This window comes from Mercenaria mercenaria, chromosome 3, assembly GCF_021730395.1.
Source record: "Mercenaria mercenaria strain notata chromosome 3, MADL_Memer_1, whole genome shotgun sequence".
Taxonomy (NCBI): domain Eukaryota; kingdom Metazoa; phylum Mollusca; class Bivalvia; order Venerida; family Veneridae; genus Mercenaria; species Mercenaria mercenaria.
The window spans coordinates 98,262,443-98,275,784 of record NC_069363.1 but is presented as its reverse complement, the minus strand read 5'-3'; the positions used below and the strand labels follow the sequence as shown (position 1 = coordinate 98,275,784).

At 34.3% G+C, this 13,342-nt stretch overlaps 2 protein-coding genes across 3 annotated transcripts in view; one reads left to right on the top strand and one right to left on the bottom strand.

Moving 5' to 3' along the window:
• The window catches only part of LOC123523913 (uncharacterized), a 356,017-nt gene that overhangs the window by 76,679 nt on the left and 265,996 nt on the right, over positions 1–13,342 (bottom strand). The gene's annotated exons all lie outside the window — the stretch shown is intronic.
• The window catches only part of LOC123523745 (MAM and LDL-receptor class A domain-containing protein 1-like), a 32,067-nt gene continuing 20,384 nt past the window's right edge, over positions 1,660–13,342 (top strand). For both annotated transcript variants that reach the window (XM_053539422.1, XM_053539421.1), the window contains exons 1-5: positions 1,660–1,860; positions 5,890–5,988; positions 7,778–7,861; positions 9,568–9,651; positions 10,457–10,588. In XM_053539422.1, the coding sequence (XP_053395397.1) occupies positions 1,794–1,860; positions 5,890–5,988; positions 7,778–7,861; positions 9,568–9,651; positions 10,457–10,588 (466 nt within the window). In that variant the 5' untranslated portion in view covers positions 1,660–1,793. The remainder of the gene's footprint in view (positions 1,861–5,889; positions 5,989–7,777; positions 7,862–9,567; positions 9,652–10,456; positions 10,589–13,342) is intronic.

Sequence of the window (13,342 nt, the reverse complement as noted above, 5' to 3'; positions counted from 1 at the left end):
AGGCGTCCTAGGCACTGTATGATTATGGCCCTTGAATTTTTCGAAAAACAGCGAATTTAGCCTTGTCCTCTCTTTAAGTCAAACTGATTTCATCCGATCTTCACCAAACTTTCTGGCAATGTTTGTAGGCATAATATCTTGGCCAAGTTCGATAACCAACCATTTCGCCCCGGACACTATCGGATGATGGCTCTTGAATTACTCGAAAAACAGTGAATTTAGCCTTTTCCTCATTCTAAGTCAAACAGATTTCATCCGATTGTCACCAAACTTGCTGAAAATGTTTGTAGGCATAATATCTTAGCCAAGTACGAAAACCACCCAAATAACACCAGACACTCTTGGATTATGCCCATTGAATTAGGCCAAGTTTGATGACGGGCATATTTTGTGACAGTCTGGAACTTTCGTTTACATATCGGATGAAAAGATCGATCAGTGCTATCAAAGTAGACCTATAACGATCATCCCATCCTCCAGCTAATCGAGCTCGATCAGTTACCCACCATTCCCCAATTTCTTGTCAGTGTTTACTTGACCGTCATCCGACGGTCGTATGAACGCAGTCTTTAACTTTCCGAACCCCTAGATCGGTAATTGATCAAACATTCATACAAATTTTATGTCTAATCATCCCGACCGCACTTGTCCGGTTTGGGAACGATCGGATCGGTACGGCCGGGCGTGTGAATCAAGCCAAATATGTTTGGCGTATGAGAGATGTGTCAGTAAAATTTGATTCTTCTAAAAATAACTCCTTTCCAAACTGATGAAAATGTAATGTGTTCGTTGAAGATTTCTTTTTTCTTTTCTCATTTCTGCAAATAAGATACTCGTTTTGGTGTGCCTGTGGAAACCTATGTCCAACATATACATCGCATATTCATCATATACATTTTTATGCTATTTTCGAACGAATATATATTCTGTTGATTTTTTTCACTCGTGGGATATACTCAACACAGTTTTTTTTTTACAAAGCCCTATCTTGCCCTCAAATTTTAGGATTATACGATGGTGGTATATTTCTGCATTCACTTAAGCAGATAGTTTTCGCGAAAATTCGTACAGTTTTCGTGAAAATTTACAAACTTTTCACGAAAAGAATCTCTTGTTCTAAGTGGAAAAAAATCACGATAGCATATGATAACAAATACGGAATGAACAGAAATAATAAAAGGTGTTTAAAAAATACTTTGATTTTGAAACCCATCTGGATGTTATAATTAAATATCTATAAGTTCAAGACACTCTAAGGGGTGGCGGTAGTGGATTGAAGTGGATATAACACACTTCATTCCGTAGAGGGGACTATTGGGTTATCTTTATGCAGTTCAGGGCACTATTTTGACATATTGTCTCGTTAACCAGATAAAATTTTCACGAAAACTTTCTCCTACTTTCACGAAAGTTTGTTCATTTTTTCGCGGAAAGTATTTTTTTGTTTCGCGAAAGTTCATAAACTTTTCATGAAAACGTTATAATTATCGCATGGAGAAATATGCCACCAAATTATACACTTGAGATAACGTTCTGTTACATTTACATGTAATAACAAGCTTTGTAGTCGTCGTTGACATCTCACACTCGTAGTGTTAAACCGGAAATAAAGTCTGTGCTCGGTTCATGAATATGCCCGTGATAACATATTGCAAAATGAAGGTAAACACAACAGCTGATAAAGTGTGGTCATCGATCAAATATTAGTAAGCTGGAATGATATTTGAAAATAAAACAAAAATCCGTTTAGTTTGTGCCGTTTAAAACATTGATAATCTTACAGTTTTGTGGATATGACTTTATACTTTCAATTCATAAATTTACTTTTTCTGTATTTATCGGTTAACTCAACAGGCTTAGGTAAGATAACATTTTTCAATCGTTCTTTTCACAATGTCATACAAGTACATTTTATCTGTAGATTAGAAGCTTGTGACCTATAAAGCTGACATTTTTGTATATCATAGACATATTATCCTTTGATATACTAAAATATTCGCAATAAAATGATAGTTCTAGATTTTCGAGCAAAATGCAAATATTGAGTGTAAAAGTATGTTACTGTAGAAAAGAAAATTTCATATGTACAGGTACATTACAAAACACACTGTAGTTATTTTCTTTTATTTTGAATAAAGATCAGAATAAAAAGAATAAAATGGAAGTATGCGTTTCCACCAGGATAAAATTTTAAGGATTACACAACTACGATATTCCCCATTCCTCTTTTACCAAGAGATACTACTACATAAACTGTATAAAGAAATACATTCACTCATGATATCTGATTATAGTATTATATGTACACTTTGGTACACGTTGTTTCAAAATGTCATGTATAGGTAGATTGTGAAATATAGAAAGTAATTGATTTTCTGTAGGTGGTACGTAGTTCATCTTTCGAAAGATTACCAAGGAACGTGGGTGCTTTAAAAATTCGTTAAGACAGGAGTTCGGTTTGCTTAATATAAGCGAAAGCGAAACATACCAAAGAATATTCCTCCGGCCAAAAATCGATAGCGGTCAGATTTTCTATGTAGAAATAAGAAGAATATACATGCACACATGTTACTTAATAACAAAATTACTAAAACTAAAAATAAGAAACCTTAGGTGTAAAAAATTTACCAAAATTCAACATTTGATTCATCATACGGTATTTCTAAATAAGATTTTATTTTTATTTTTGATTCATTCAAAACATGATATTTTATGCGATCATTTCGTCATTTTTCCCCTTCTATTTTCCATATAAAATGTGTAAAATTTTTGTATAAAACCACTGATATGAAAGCTTAGGTGCAAATGATTTCCTACTCTCAAAGAATTTATCTTTTGAATGATGTTCATTTCATTTTTGTAAAATAAAAAATTGATATACGTTCACAGACGGTTAATTTCCACTGATTTTGAAGAATAATTAACTTCAGTGCGAAGTTGTTGTTGTAGCGTCATATGCCGACGATATATTATTTTATGAAATTAAAAGAAAAATGACTTTGATCATTTGTCTGTGTGTGTGTGTGTGCGTGTGTGTGTGTGTGTGTTTGTGAAAACATAATTTTATTTTCGTGAAAATTTAAACTGATTTAGTGATCTTTTAGCTCGACTATTCATAGAATAGTAGAGCTATTGGACTCGCCCGTGCGTCGGCGTCCGCGTTCCGATTTGATTAAGTTTTTGTATGTAAGCTGGTATCTCATTAACAGCTTGTGGGGATGGATTGAAACTTCACACACTTATTCTCTGTGATAAAGTGACTTACATTGCACAGGTTCCATAACTCTATTTTGCTTTTTTTACAAAATTATGCCCCTTTTTCGACTTAGAAAATTTTGGTTAAGGTTTTGTGTGTATGCTGGTATTGCAGTATCCTCTAATTGGAATGGATTGAAACTTCACACACTTGTTCACTGTCATGATCTGACATGCACTGTGCAGGTCCCATAACTCTACTTTGCATTTTTTCAAAATTATGCCCCTTTTTCGACTTGGTAGTTTTTGGTTAAGCTTTTGTATGTAAGCTGGTATCTCAGTATCCACTACTGGGAATGGATTGAAACTTCAAACACATGTTCATTGTCACATGACGTCGGTGCACGACAGTACGTCGAAAGACATATGATGGAATAAGACATTTGGTATATTGGACATGTGATCGAATACGACAAGTGATATGCAGTGCAAAGTTTCAATAACTCTACAGTGCTTTTTTTACAAAATTATATCTCACTACCTACTAACTGGAATGGATTGAAACTTCACACACTTGTCTACTGATGAGCTGATTAGCACTGTGCAGGTTCCATAACACTGTGTTGCATTTTTACAAAATTATGCCCCCTTTTCGAGTTTGTATTCATTCAATTGACAAGGCTGTTGAATAGTCGAGCGTCGAACCTAATGGATCTAATAAATAAGCTTGAAACCTATACAACACTTTGATCTCATAGCCGATATGGCGGAAAATCGATGTTTCTATAGATGCGTTTTGAATATAATTTTAATGCCATTTTACTTTTTTCGCATAATATTTTATTATTATTATTATTATTATTATTATTATTATGCAACAGTGTGGGGAAATTTGTGTAGTAATATTCACATTGAATATGGCAGAATACCTGTACCACACTGATTGCCGATATTTTTTTAGAAGAAAGAGAAAATGACCAATTTGACCAAGTGTGACACAAGTCTCCCTTTTAATTATTCTACAAACATTCCATAATTTTCGATTCATTTAATTTCTTATTTTCCCGATATCTTAAGAATGACTTCATTGATATACGTATGATATTTAACCCATTTTAGAGAGAGAGAGAGAGGGGAGAGAGAGAGAGAGAGAGAGAGAGAGAGAGAGAGAAATAAAATCTACATTTACTATTAAATAGCTGCAATAGTATAAATTGTAATCAACCGTTTTTAAAAAAGAAACACTACTTATATATGTATTTTTTTGTTATTTCTATTTATTTCAGCTGAGACCGAAAACTTTTTTTACATGTGGCTTAATCTTAAATATTTTGCTCGGTCTGATTCTTAAAGGGACTGGCCTCCAGATCTTTTGTCAAAAAAAAATAAAATATTATTTACATATCTGGAAATAAAAGCTATATTTCTTAAAAAGGTTTTAACGTGATGAATAGTAAACAATATGTTACGGAAACCATGATAATTTGCCCTTTTTACTACTTTTAACGATGAAAATTGAAAAGCTGTCTCGATTAAAAATATCTATATATTTTGAAATCCGCTATTATGGTTACGATGAGGGAGAATTTTTTTTATTGCCGCGGCGCACTGGGGTTTGATTCCTCACGCGGTTATCTTTTTTCTTGATTTTTACAAATATTTTAGTTTTTTTTTTGTTAGAAACTAAGTCTCATATTTTTATTTTCATAATTTTTGACCAAACTTCAATTTCAAAGAAAATTTTTCTTAAGCAAACCTGGAAGTCAGTGCCTTTAAAGACATGCAACCAAAATATTATAAAATTCTTTTTGTTAGAATTTGTAAATACATTGTAAATAGTTCCGTGGGCTCTATGCCATTTTCTTATATAGAACCGTGTAATTCTGTAAATTAGTTGGTATTAACGTTTTCTAGTATGTTGATATCACGGTTTATATTCTTGTAAAGTAGACGGAAACGTTTTCTCATGGTGCGGCTCATATTTTGAATTATAATATTTGATAGTTCAAAAAGTTTGATCTATGTTTATTCTTTCATAAAGTGGTGTACATAATATTATGGTGTTGTGCCCACTGAACAGTCAATAATAAGGATTATTCGACAGAAGGGATTATGTAACATCTATTAAAGGGGTTTGCTTTAGGGTGAACATCACAAACTAACGTCAACGTCTCTAAAATACAAAAAAAGCCAAAGTCATAAGTTATATTACAAGACTATATAACAGGAGCAGGCTAAAACTCATTTTACGTCTAGATTTTACTGTGCAATGAATGTTTTACGCAACGTTTCTGCCTTGCAAAACAAAGAAACGTTACTGCCCCGATTTTATTGGACCTCGTTGTTTTTTATACTTTTTATTCTTTTTATCTATTTTACAATAAGTAATTATTTGCAAAAAAAAAAGAAAGAAAAAAAAAAAATCTTGAGGTGGACAGGCATTTATAACTTTGTGTATAGAAAATGTTTCCTTGTATCACGAAACAGAATCCTGTGAATATTGTGGCTGATTTCAACAGTTTCTTGTTTTCCGTCTTCGGTGTGAAACGCGAAAACAATCATTCACGACAAATCAGTTTGCCGACATATCGTGTCTTCGATGTTCGTACACAAAATGACCGAAACTCAGAATTGTTTTTATTTATACTTAGAGAACAAACTGCGTTGACCATATTTCTTGTTGTTTTTTTTTAGAATACACAACTACAGAATATACAACTACAAAATACACAACTACAGAATACACAACTACAGAAGACTCGACCACTGCTTTTCGAGGAATAACAATAGAAGGTAGATAGTTATAAAAAAAGGCCCAAATGTAGTGCCCCCAGTACCATTCCAGAACGCAGAAATGTATATATTTGATGTAGCGAATGTTTACCGAGTGCTTAACGTTTTAAATACTTCCTGCATATTTTGCATACATACGGGACTACATAGACCTTATTGTAAAGTACCTCTTTATGTGTATGTTGGGGTGGGGGGGGGGGGGGGGGGTCTTGTTCTTTTTTATTGTCAATTATTGGCTAATTAAAAAAATACAAAAATATTGAGGCGTGGGGAATCATTTTTTTTTTCCACATACGCACGAGGCAGTATCATGTTAGAGTAGTGGCTGATTTCTGACAGATCTTGCTTTTTTATGGTTATCGCAAAACTCGAAGACAGGAAGACACATCAGATCAGTTTATCTACTTTAATTTCTAAGCAAAGACACGAAGACACGGAATGGGAGACACCATACTGCAGCAATTATATTTACTTATAATTTGGGACAATGTTTCTTGTTTTCAGTATAAAAATATACAAAGACATAGTTGCTGCGTATCAAGGCGTAACATATTTCTAAATGGCTAAAAGAAATACTGTGGTTCAGGTTACATGCCCCCACCCCTCCCCCACTTCTCAGTGGCGCATAGTCATAATTATTATATCAGTCCGTTACTTAATAAAGCTCCACTCAACTATATCGCGCTAGTTTGTGTCATTTAATAGAGTATATTTTTTTTTTTTTGTGGAAAAAAATTGATAGTCAATAAACAGGTGGTCGGTCGGATGAATCATCACTCGAGTTTTTGTTTTTGTCCAAATCATTCTCATCCAGCAGAGGTATCCTCGGGAAAAATCTATGGTATGCAAGAACGGGCAAAAGTAACATACAAGCCGATATATTTATTTGAGCATTGGTCATCGCTTACGTCGTAGATATTTTATTTAATTGCCTACCGGTTTAACACAGTTTCTTAATTAGAATAGCCTTTTCGATTTGTAGGCTTGACGACAGTCAAAGTGAAAAATGTCAGATAAATTCACGTTTTCATAACGTTATAGATATAATACCAGCTTTGTAAAGCGTCATTTTCATGTATACATAACACCAAGTTCACTTTATGTTAATCTAAAAGCATTTAGGCCTTTAAAGTAAATTTTATCCAGTCATGTATGGGTATCTTTAAGAAAGTTGTACTTTTCTGAATTTTGACATCCTATTGAAATAGACATTGAAATCCTACTTCTGTTGGAACCCTTACAGGTATGAACATAATAACCTTTCTAAAGGCTTCATTAAAAGCAAGTATGTCAGTAGAAGAAGAAAACGATCTGAATGGCAAGCGCTATTACTCTAAATAGCTTGTGTGGAAAGAAAAATCATAACAATAATCGAAAACGGAAATGGACTGGTTATAAAATCACATCGTTAACCTTTTTAAAAAACGTCTCAATGAAATTCACTCAAAACCCGACTAAGTTAAGATATATCGTTTTACTTGTATAGACTTTATAATTTCTTTTTCTCCTGAAATTTGAGATATGAAAATACTTAGAAGTGAAAACAAAGTCTCATTTACGAAAGCCTCATACATTGTATTTCCAGAAATATTTGCACGGCCTTCTCGCGCGAAATAATTGATTTACCTTGATAGATAATAACTAAATAAGAAGGTGGTATTGATTTGATTTAGACACAAGATCGCTGGTGGGACCCATTGACTGGAAAGTGATATTTTCTTATGTATGTGTCACCGGCAGTGCTAATACCGAAATCATTACATAAAAAAAAAACAATATATATTTACAGGTATTGATGAAAAGGAATACAACGCATCCAATTCTCAATGGCCAACCACTACTGCCAGTTGGAACGAACAAACAAGTGATGGCGGTAAGTAACATGCATCCGATGTAGTAACAACATACTAGGTCTTTGTAATGGGCAGTTTCATCTAAATAACTTGTGATATACCAGATGTATGAGAGTGGGATATAGAAATGATGCATAAAACAGGAATGATATAACAAACTGGTTCCTAAAAGACCCAGCAAAACTTTCTTACCTACTTTTTTCCCAAATGAACTTCGTGAAAATAATTCTGATAATACATGTGCATTAAAGCTATAATACAAGATGACAGGTAGACAAATTCAGCCTATTCCGAGTTAATGTGCTTTCACAACCTCATCTTGCAATTTTTACAGTCAATATCTTTTCAGTATAATTTTGAAAATATTGATAAAAAAGCTATCTTCCCCTATCGAAACAAAGTGAGCCGTGCCATGGGAAAACCAACATAGTGGCTTTGCGACCAACATGGATCCAGACCAGCCTGCGCATCCGCGCAGTCTGGTCAGGATCCATGCTGTTCACTAACGGTTTCTCTAATTGCGGTAGGCTTTAAAAGCGAACAGCATGGATCCTGACCAGACTGCGCAGATGCGCAGGCTGGTCTGGATCCATGCTGGTCGCAAACCCACTATGTTGTTTTTCACATGGCACGGCTCAAGTATTGTCTAAACTCAACTTAATGCATTAAGTACTGTGAATACTAGTTACAGTCTCACCATTAAATATTTAGATGTTAATACATTGTCTTGGCCTAATACAGTTCACTGCCAGTTAACAATTAGTTACTTGTAACTAGAGTTTTTCATGCAAATCCTGTATAACTACCATCATGGAAAAATACAGTTATTTTGTGGCACGTCTTTAAGTGGTCTTGAACATTGACCACATAGTGGTCTGGATTAATTAATAGACCCGGTCCTACTTCCGAAAGCACAATACAACAGAAAAATTGCTTGATGAAAAAGGTGTGCATATAAAAGTTTAACAAAAAAGGCTTTTTTGAGTGTTTAATGCTTCGTTTCTGCTGGTTGGTTGTGTTAGACATAGTTACTAATGCGATGTATTTACAAGCTACAAGAATGATTTTACAAGTCATAGCACACTAAATCACTTTGTTCTGTATCTACATTTACAAGAAATAGCAACAAGTGAAATTCGTTTCTCATTTAAAAAAAATGAGGTAGGTCTTAAGTCGAGTCCGCTTAACAACGACATAGCCAACGCAAAGGACATTCTGAGTTTTGTTAAATTTCTACGAATTTTAGACGGTAATTAATTTACATGCAAGTCTGAATTGATCAAAGATTAACATTCAGTGTTGACTCAGGTCTGCAATGTCTGCAGCTGCATTTAGACATTCAATGTAGACCCAGTTCTGCAATTGTATTAAATAGACATTCAATGTAGACTCAGGTATGCAACTGCAGATAGACATTCAGCGTAGAACCAGGTCTACAATGACAGATATTCAATGTCTGCAACTGAATTTAGACATTCAATGTAGACTCAGGTATGCAATGTCTGCAGCTACTTTTAGACATTCAGTGTAGACTCAGGTATGCAATGTCTGCAGCTACTTTTAGACATTCAGCCACCCTAACCCACCCTCCCGCTTATCACGTTACCGATCTTGACAATATATATATACAAAAGTAGAAACCCGGTAACAAGCTGAAACATTCAAACCTAATATGTTAAGTTAATTTAAGCGACAAAATTAACTTTCTTTTTTACATGTGCAAAAGATACCACGACACAACCTGTACTATCAACTACGAAGAGATTGAAAACAACACATCGCAGCATAATATATATTGATGGTCAAACAGGTTGGTACTTCTATGAGTTCACTGAGTATATAGCGGGCGTAACCTCCACAATTTACCAGTCATGCATGTCACGTGACCTTAAAAGCACGTGTGAAGAATATTAGGATAACGATCTGAACCTTGGTCATAATATCTAATTATCCCAAGCACTTTACTAATCCAGTTCCCTGTCCTATAATGGTTCTCATCAAAATGGCTGCTTTTTTAAAGTTCTCAGGGGACCAGTCTATGATAAAGAAACGGTACGTCCGTCATACCTGTTGTCCGTACAATGCCATGGAACTTTACATATTGATTGATGGTAATAGGAGGAAGCAAAGGGTGCAAAAAAGTATACTCTATCTCCCATGTAGTTCTAAGTTTTTCAAATTAATGTCATGATCATAACTGCGGCTGTTGAAAGGTAATTGATAAAAGCACGCCATTATAAAGGGTGGTGATGGCACAATAACTGTAACGTTTGGAATTATTCCAGTTAGTAAGTAAACTTTTCTAATGAAGTTAGTTGAATAAATGAAACAATGAAAAAAATCCATTGATCTCTATAATAATTTCAAAAAAAAAAAAAAAAAACAAAAAAAAAACGTGTGTATTCTTTTAAGTTCATAGTCTGAAATCCTGACAAAAGTTTATTTAGCATCACTTTGCTCATAACATGCTGCTGTGATTGTGCAGAACTGAGGCGCATTTGCGCATCATTTCATCACAAAAATGTGCTAACGATGGACGAACTTAAGAGATTTTTTGCATTTTTAAGTTTGTTGACAGTTATGTTTTTAAACTTTTAATGGTCTATTTTTTGCAGACAATGACTACTGCTGCACATTTGATATAAACATGTGTGGCTGGTATCAACCATATGATCTTGACTGGATTAGAAAGTCGACATCGGAAAGTACTACCGGCACTTGGCTACCACATGACCACGCAAGTTCACGTAGGACACTTTTTCTCACAGATAACTTGAATGATATTTTGGCACCTGACAGTTAGATAAGATATTTTTCTCAGGGACATTTCAGAGCATATGATTTTAACCCTCTTATCTTTCCTTTTTCAAATCACCTGAGAACAAAGTGCACAGGGTGAGCTGTTGGGATCGCTAACCATCTGTCTTCCGTTGTCCGTCTGTTTTAAGTTCTTCCTTCACAAATTTTCACAAAATTGAATCCAGACAGAACTCTGGTTGCCATGGCAACAGAAAGGAAAGACCTGAAAAATCTTCTTGTCAAAAACCACAAGGCATTAAGCCTTAATATTTGGCGTGTTACAACACCTAATGGTCCTAATGCCCTTGCAGTCCAAAGTTTTACATAATAGACTTATGTAGAAAAAATCTTCCTGTCTGAAAATCAAAGGCCTAGGTATGTTGAATTGTCTACCGTTTTCTTTTAACAAGATTGTTCAAATTATTCCCCAGGAAAAATACTTCAGAAATTATCTGATCATATTTACTAGACCGTTTAATTGAAATAATCTGATGACCCCAAGTAATGAAGGGTTATTTGACTGTGACCTTGACCTACTGACCTTCTTTCTTTTTCTTTTTTTTTTTAATATGCAGCCTTGAAATTTACATTTACAATTTTGCACACTGATCTTCAAACCGATTTTAAGTGATCGTGAACTTGACCTAATGACTTACTTTCTAAATACTTTAGCATCAGTTTGACATTTGAAGCATGCTCAATTTGACTTTTAAACTCTCTTAAACTTGTCTATTTAATTTGTTTTACTCAGATGAGCGATCATGGGCCATCATGATCTTGTTTAAAGTTCCATAATGAAACAGATGGAACAGCTGTCTTAATGAATGTTATGCATAATTAACTGGTTAAAACAGTTAACATTAACATTAACAGTTGGAGTCATAAAGGGAGGTAATTAAAAATAGTAAATCACTCTATACTATTTTAAATGATATTCAAAGTTTTGAAAAGTAAAAGAGATAACAATTCCGCAAAAAAAATGTAACAGAAAAAGGACTTAACAAGAAAAGACCTTTTGAAACGGCGGAAGTTTCAGCCTTGTAGTATACGCAACTGTCAAATTGTCATATTAGATTTATTGGTAGATATTTAGCGTTGTTAAAGAGTTTTGCATTGCAAAATTATATATTAGAGTTAAGAAACAATAAATATGTGTTTATATTTTATCAGTTAATAAGATTTGGGCAGGGGTTCGGATACGTAATAATGAAATCATGATTCAATGTTCGAATCCGAACGACTGCCCATATTTTATTAACTGATAAAATTATTGGAACATAGAGCTATTAATATTTCGATTCTAACTCCGCAAATTCTACGCATTTTGCAGCACCACATTTAAGTTCGATACATCACTCTGATAGCCATTTGAAAGCGTTGCATAACGGAATTTTTCAATGTTCAGTAAATATTAATTAGATATTGTTGTGATTTTTTTTCAATAACATGTAAGGTTCGATATAAAAGAAATTAGAAGTAAATAATGTATTCAAAGTTTATGTAGTCTTTGCAATTTCTAAAAATAGTACAAGTCACCTATGATGACACTGCAATATACACACCAGAAAAATGCGGCATATACACCATGTAAATACTCGAGTCTGAAAGTTATGTGTTATTCACCACACCGCATTACCGCCGCCAATGATGACAGATTTGCAGAAAATTATTACGTACGTTAGTTATCACAGTTTTGGTCCATAAGGTGAAAAGTTTTGTTTTCGCTTCAGAATATTCTGTAAGCGAGTGAACTGGAGTAATTTTAGACTATACATGAACACATTTATCCCTCAGAAGCTTGTATGCCAAATATGAACTATACACGCCTTTACTGGAATCAAAGTCTTGAAATGTCTGATGGTTGCGGGTTTTTGGTAGATTTATTTTTTGTTTAAATGCCAGTCTATGAATAAAAATGAATGAGAAACAAATACAAATTTAATGTGCCTAATATCTAGGATGAACTCTGCCTGACCCAGCTTGTGATGTAACCATAGGCCCAGAATATGTTATCATTGATAGATTTTATATAATCTAAATGGTCAGTGCGATTGGAAAGAGGTTGAATAAGAACTGCTTGTTCATTGATAATTCATCCGCATTGTTCATGAATGGTTCTATTTTGTGTAGCACATGAACATCCTGTGGATGTGATTCGGAATCAAATAAAGATGATATGATTGTCAGAAATACACTTTAACTTTGGTAGCGGGATAAACCCGCAACCAAAAATTACAGTCCGGGTAAATACAAAAGGCAGGAACGTTTTTAAAAGTCAGAGAAAGGCTAAGTTTTTGACAGAAATACAAAAATCACTCATTCATTGATCATTCTTTTTATATATGAAATTAAGGATTTGAAGAGCCAGACTCAATTGTTACATTTTCTCTGAATAGAAAGTACATTGATGAATAATTTACTTCGAAAAAAAACAAACAAACAGGGAATGCAGCCTCCTCAAAACGAACCCCCCAGCACGCAAACGCGTGCACTACACACACACACTCTCAAAGCTTACACATCAGGACAAAACGAACAACACACACACACACACTCAAAGCCAACACATAAGGACAAGACGAATAATAAGCATACACACACGCGCGCACACAAAGTCAACACTCAAGGACAAAACGAACAAACAAAGGAACACAGTGGGGCACCGCCTTGGAACGGTCAGTGGCAAAAACACCACTGGGGAG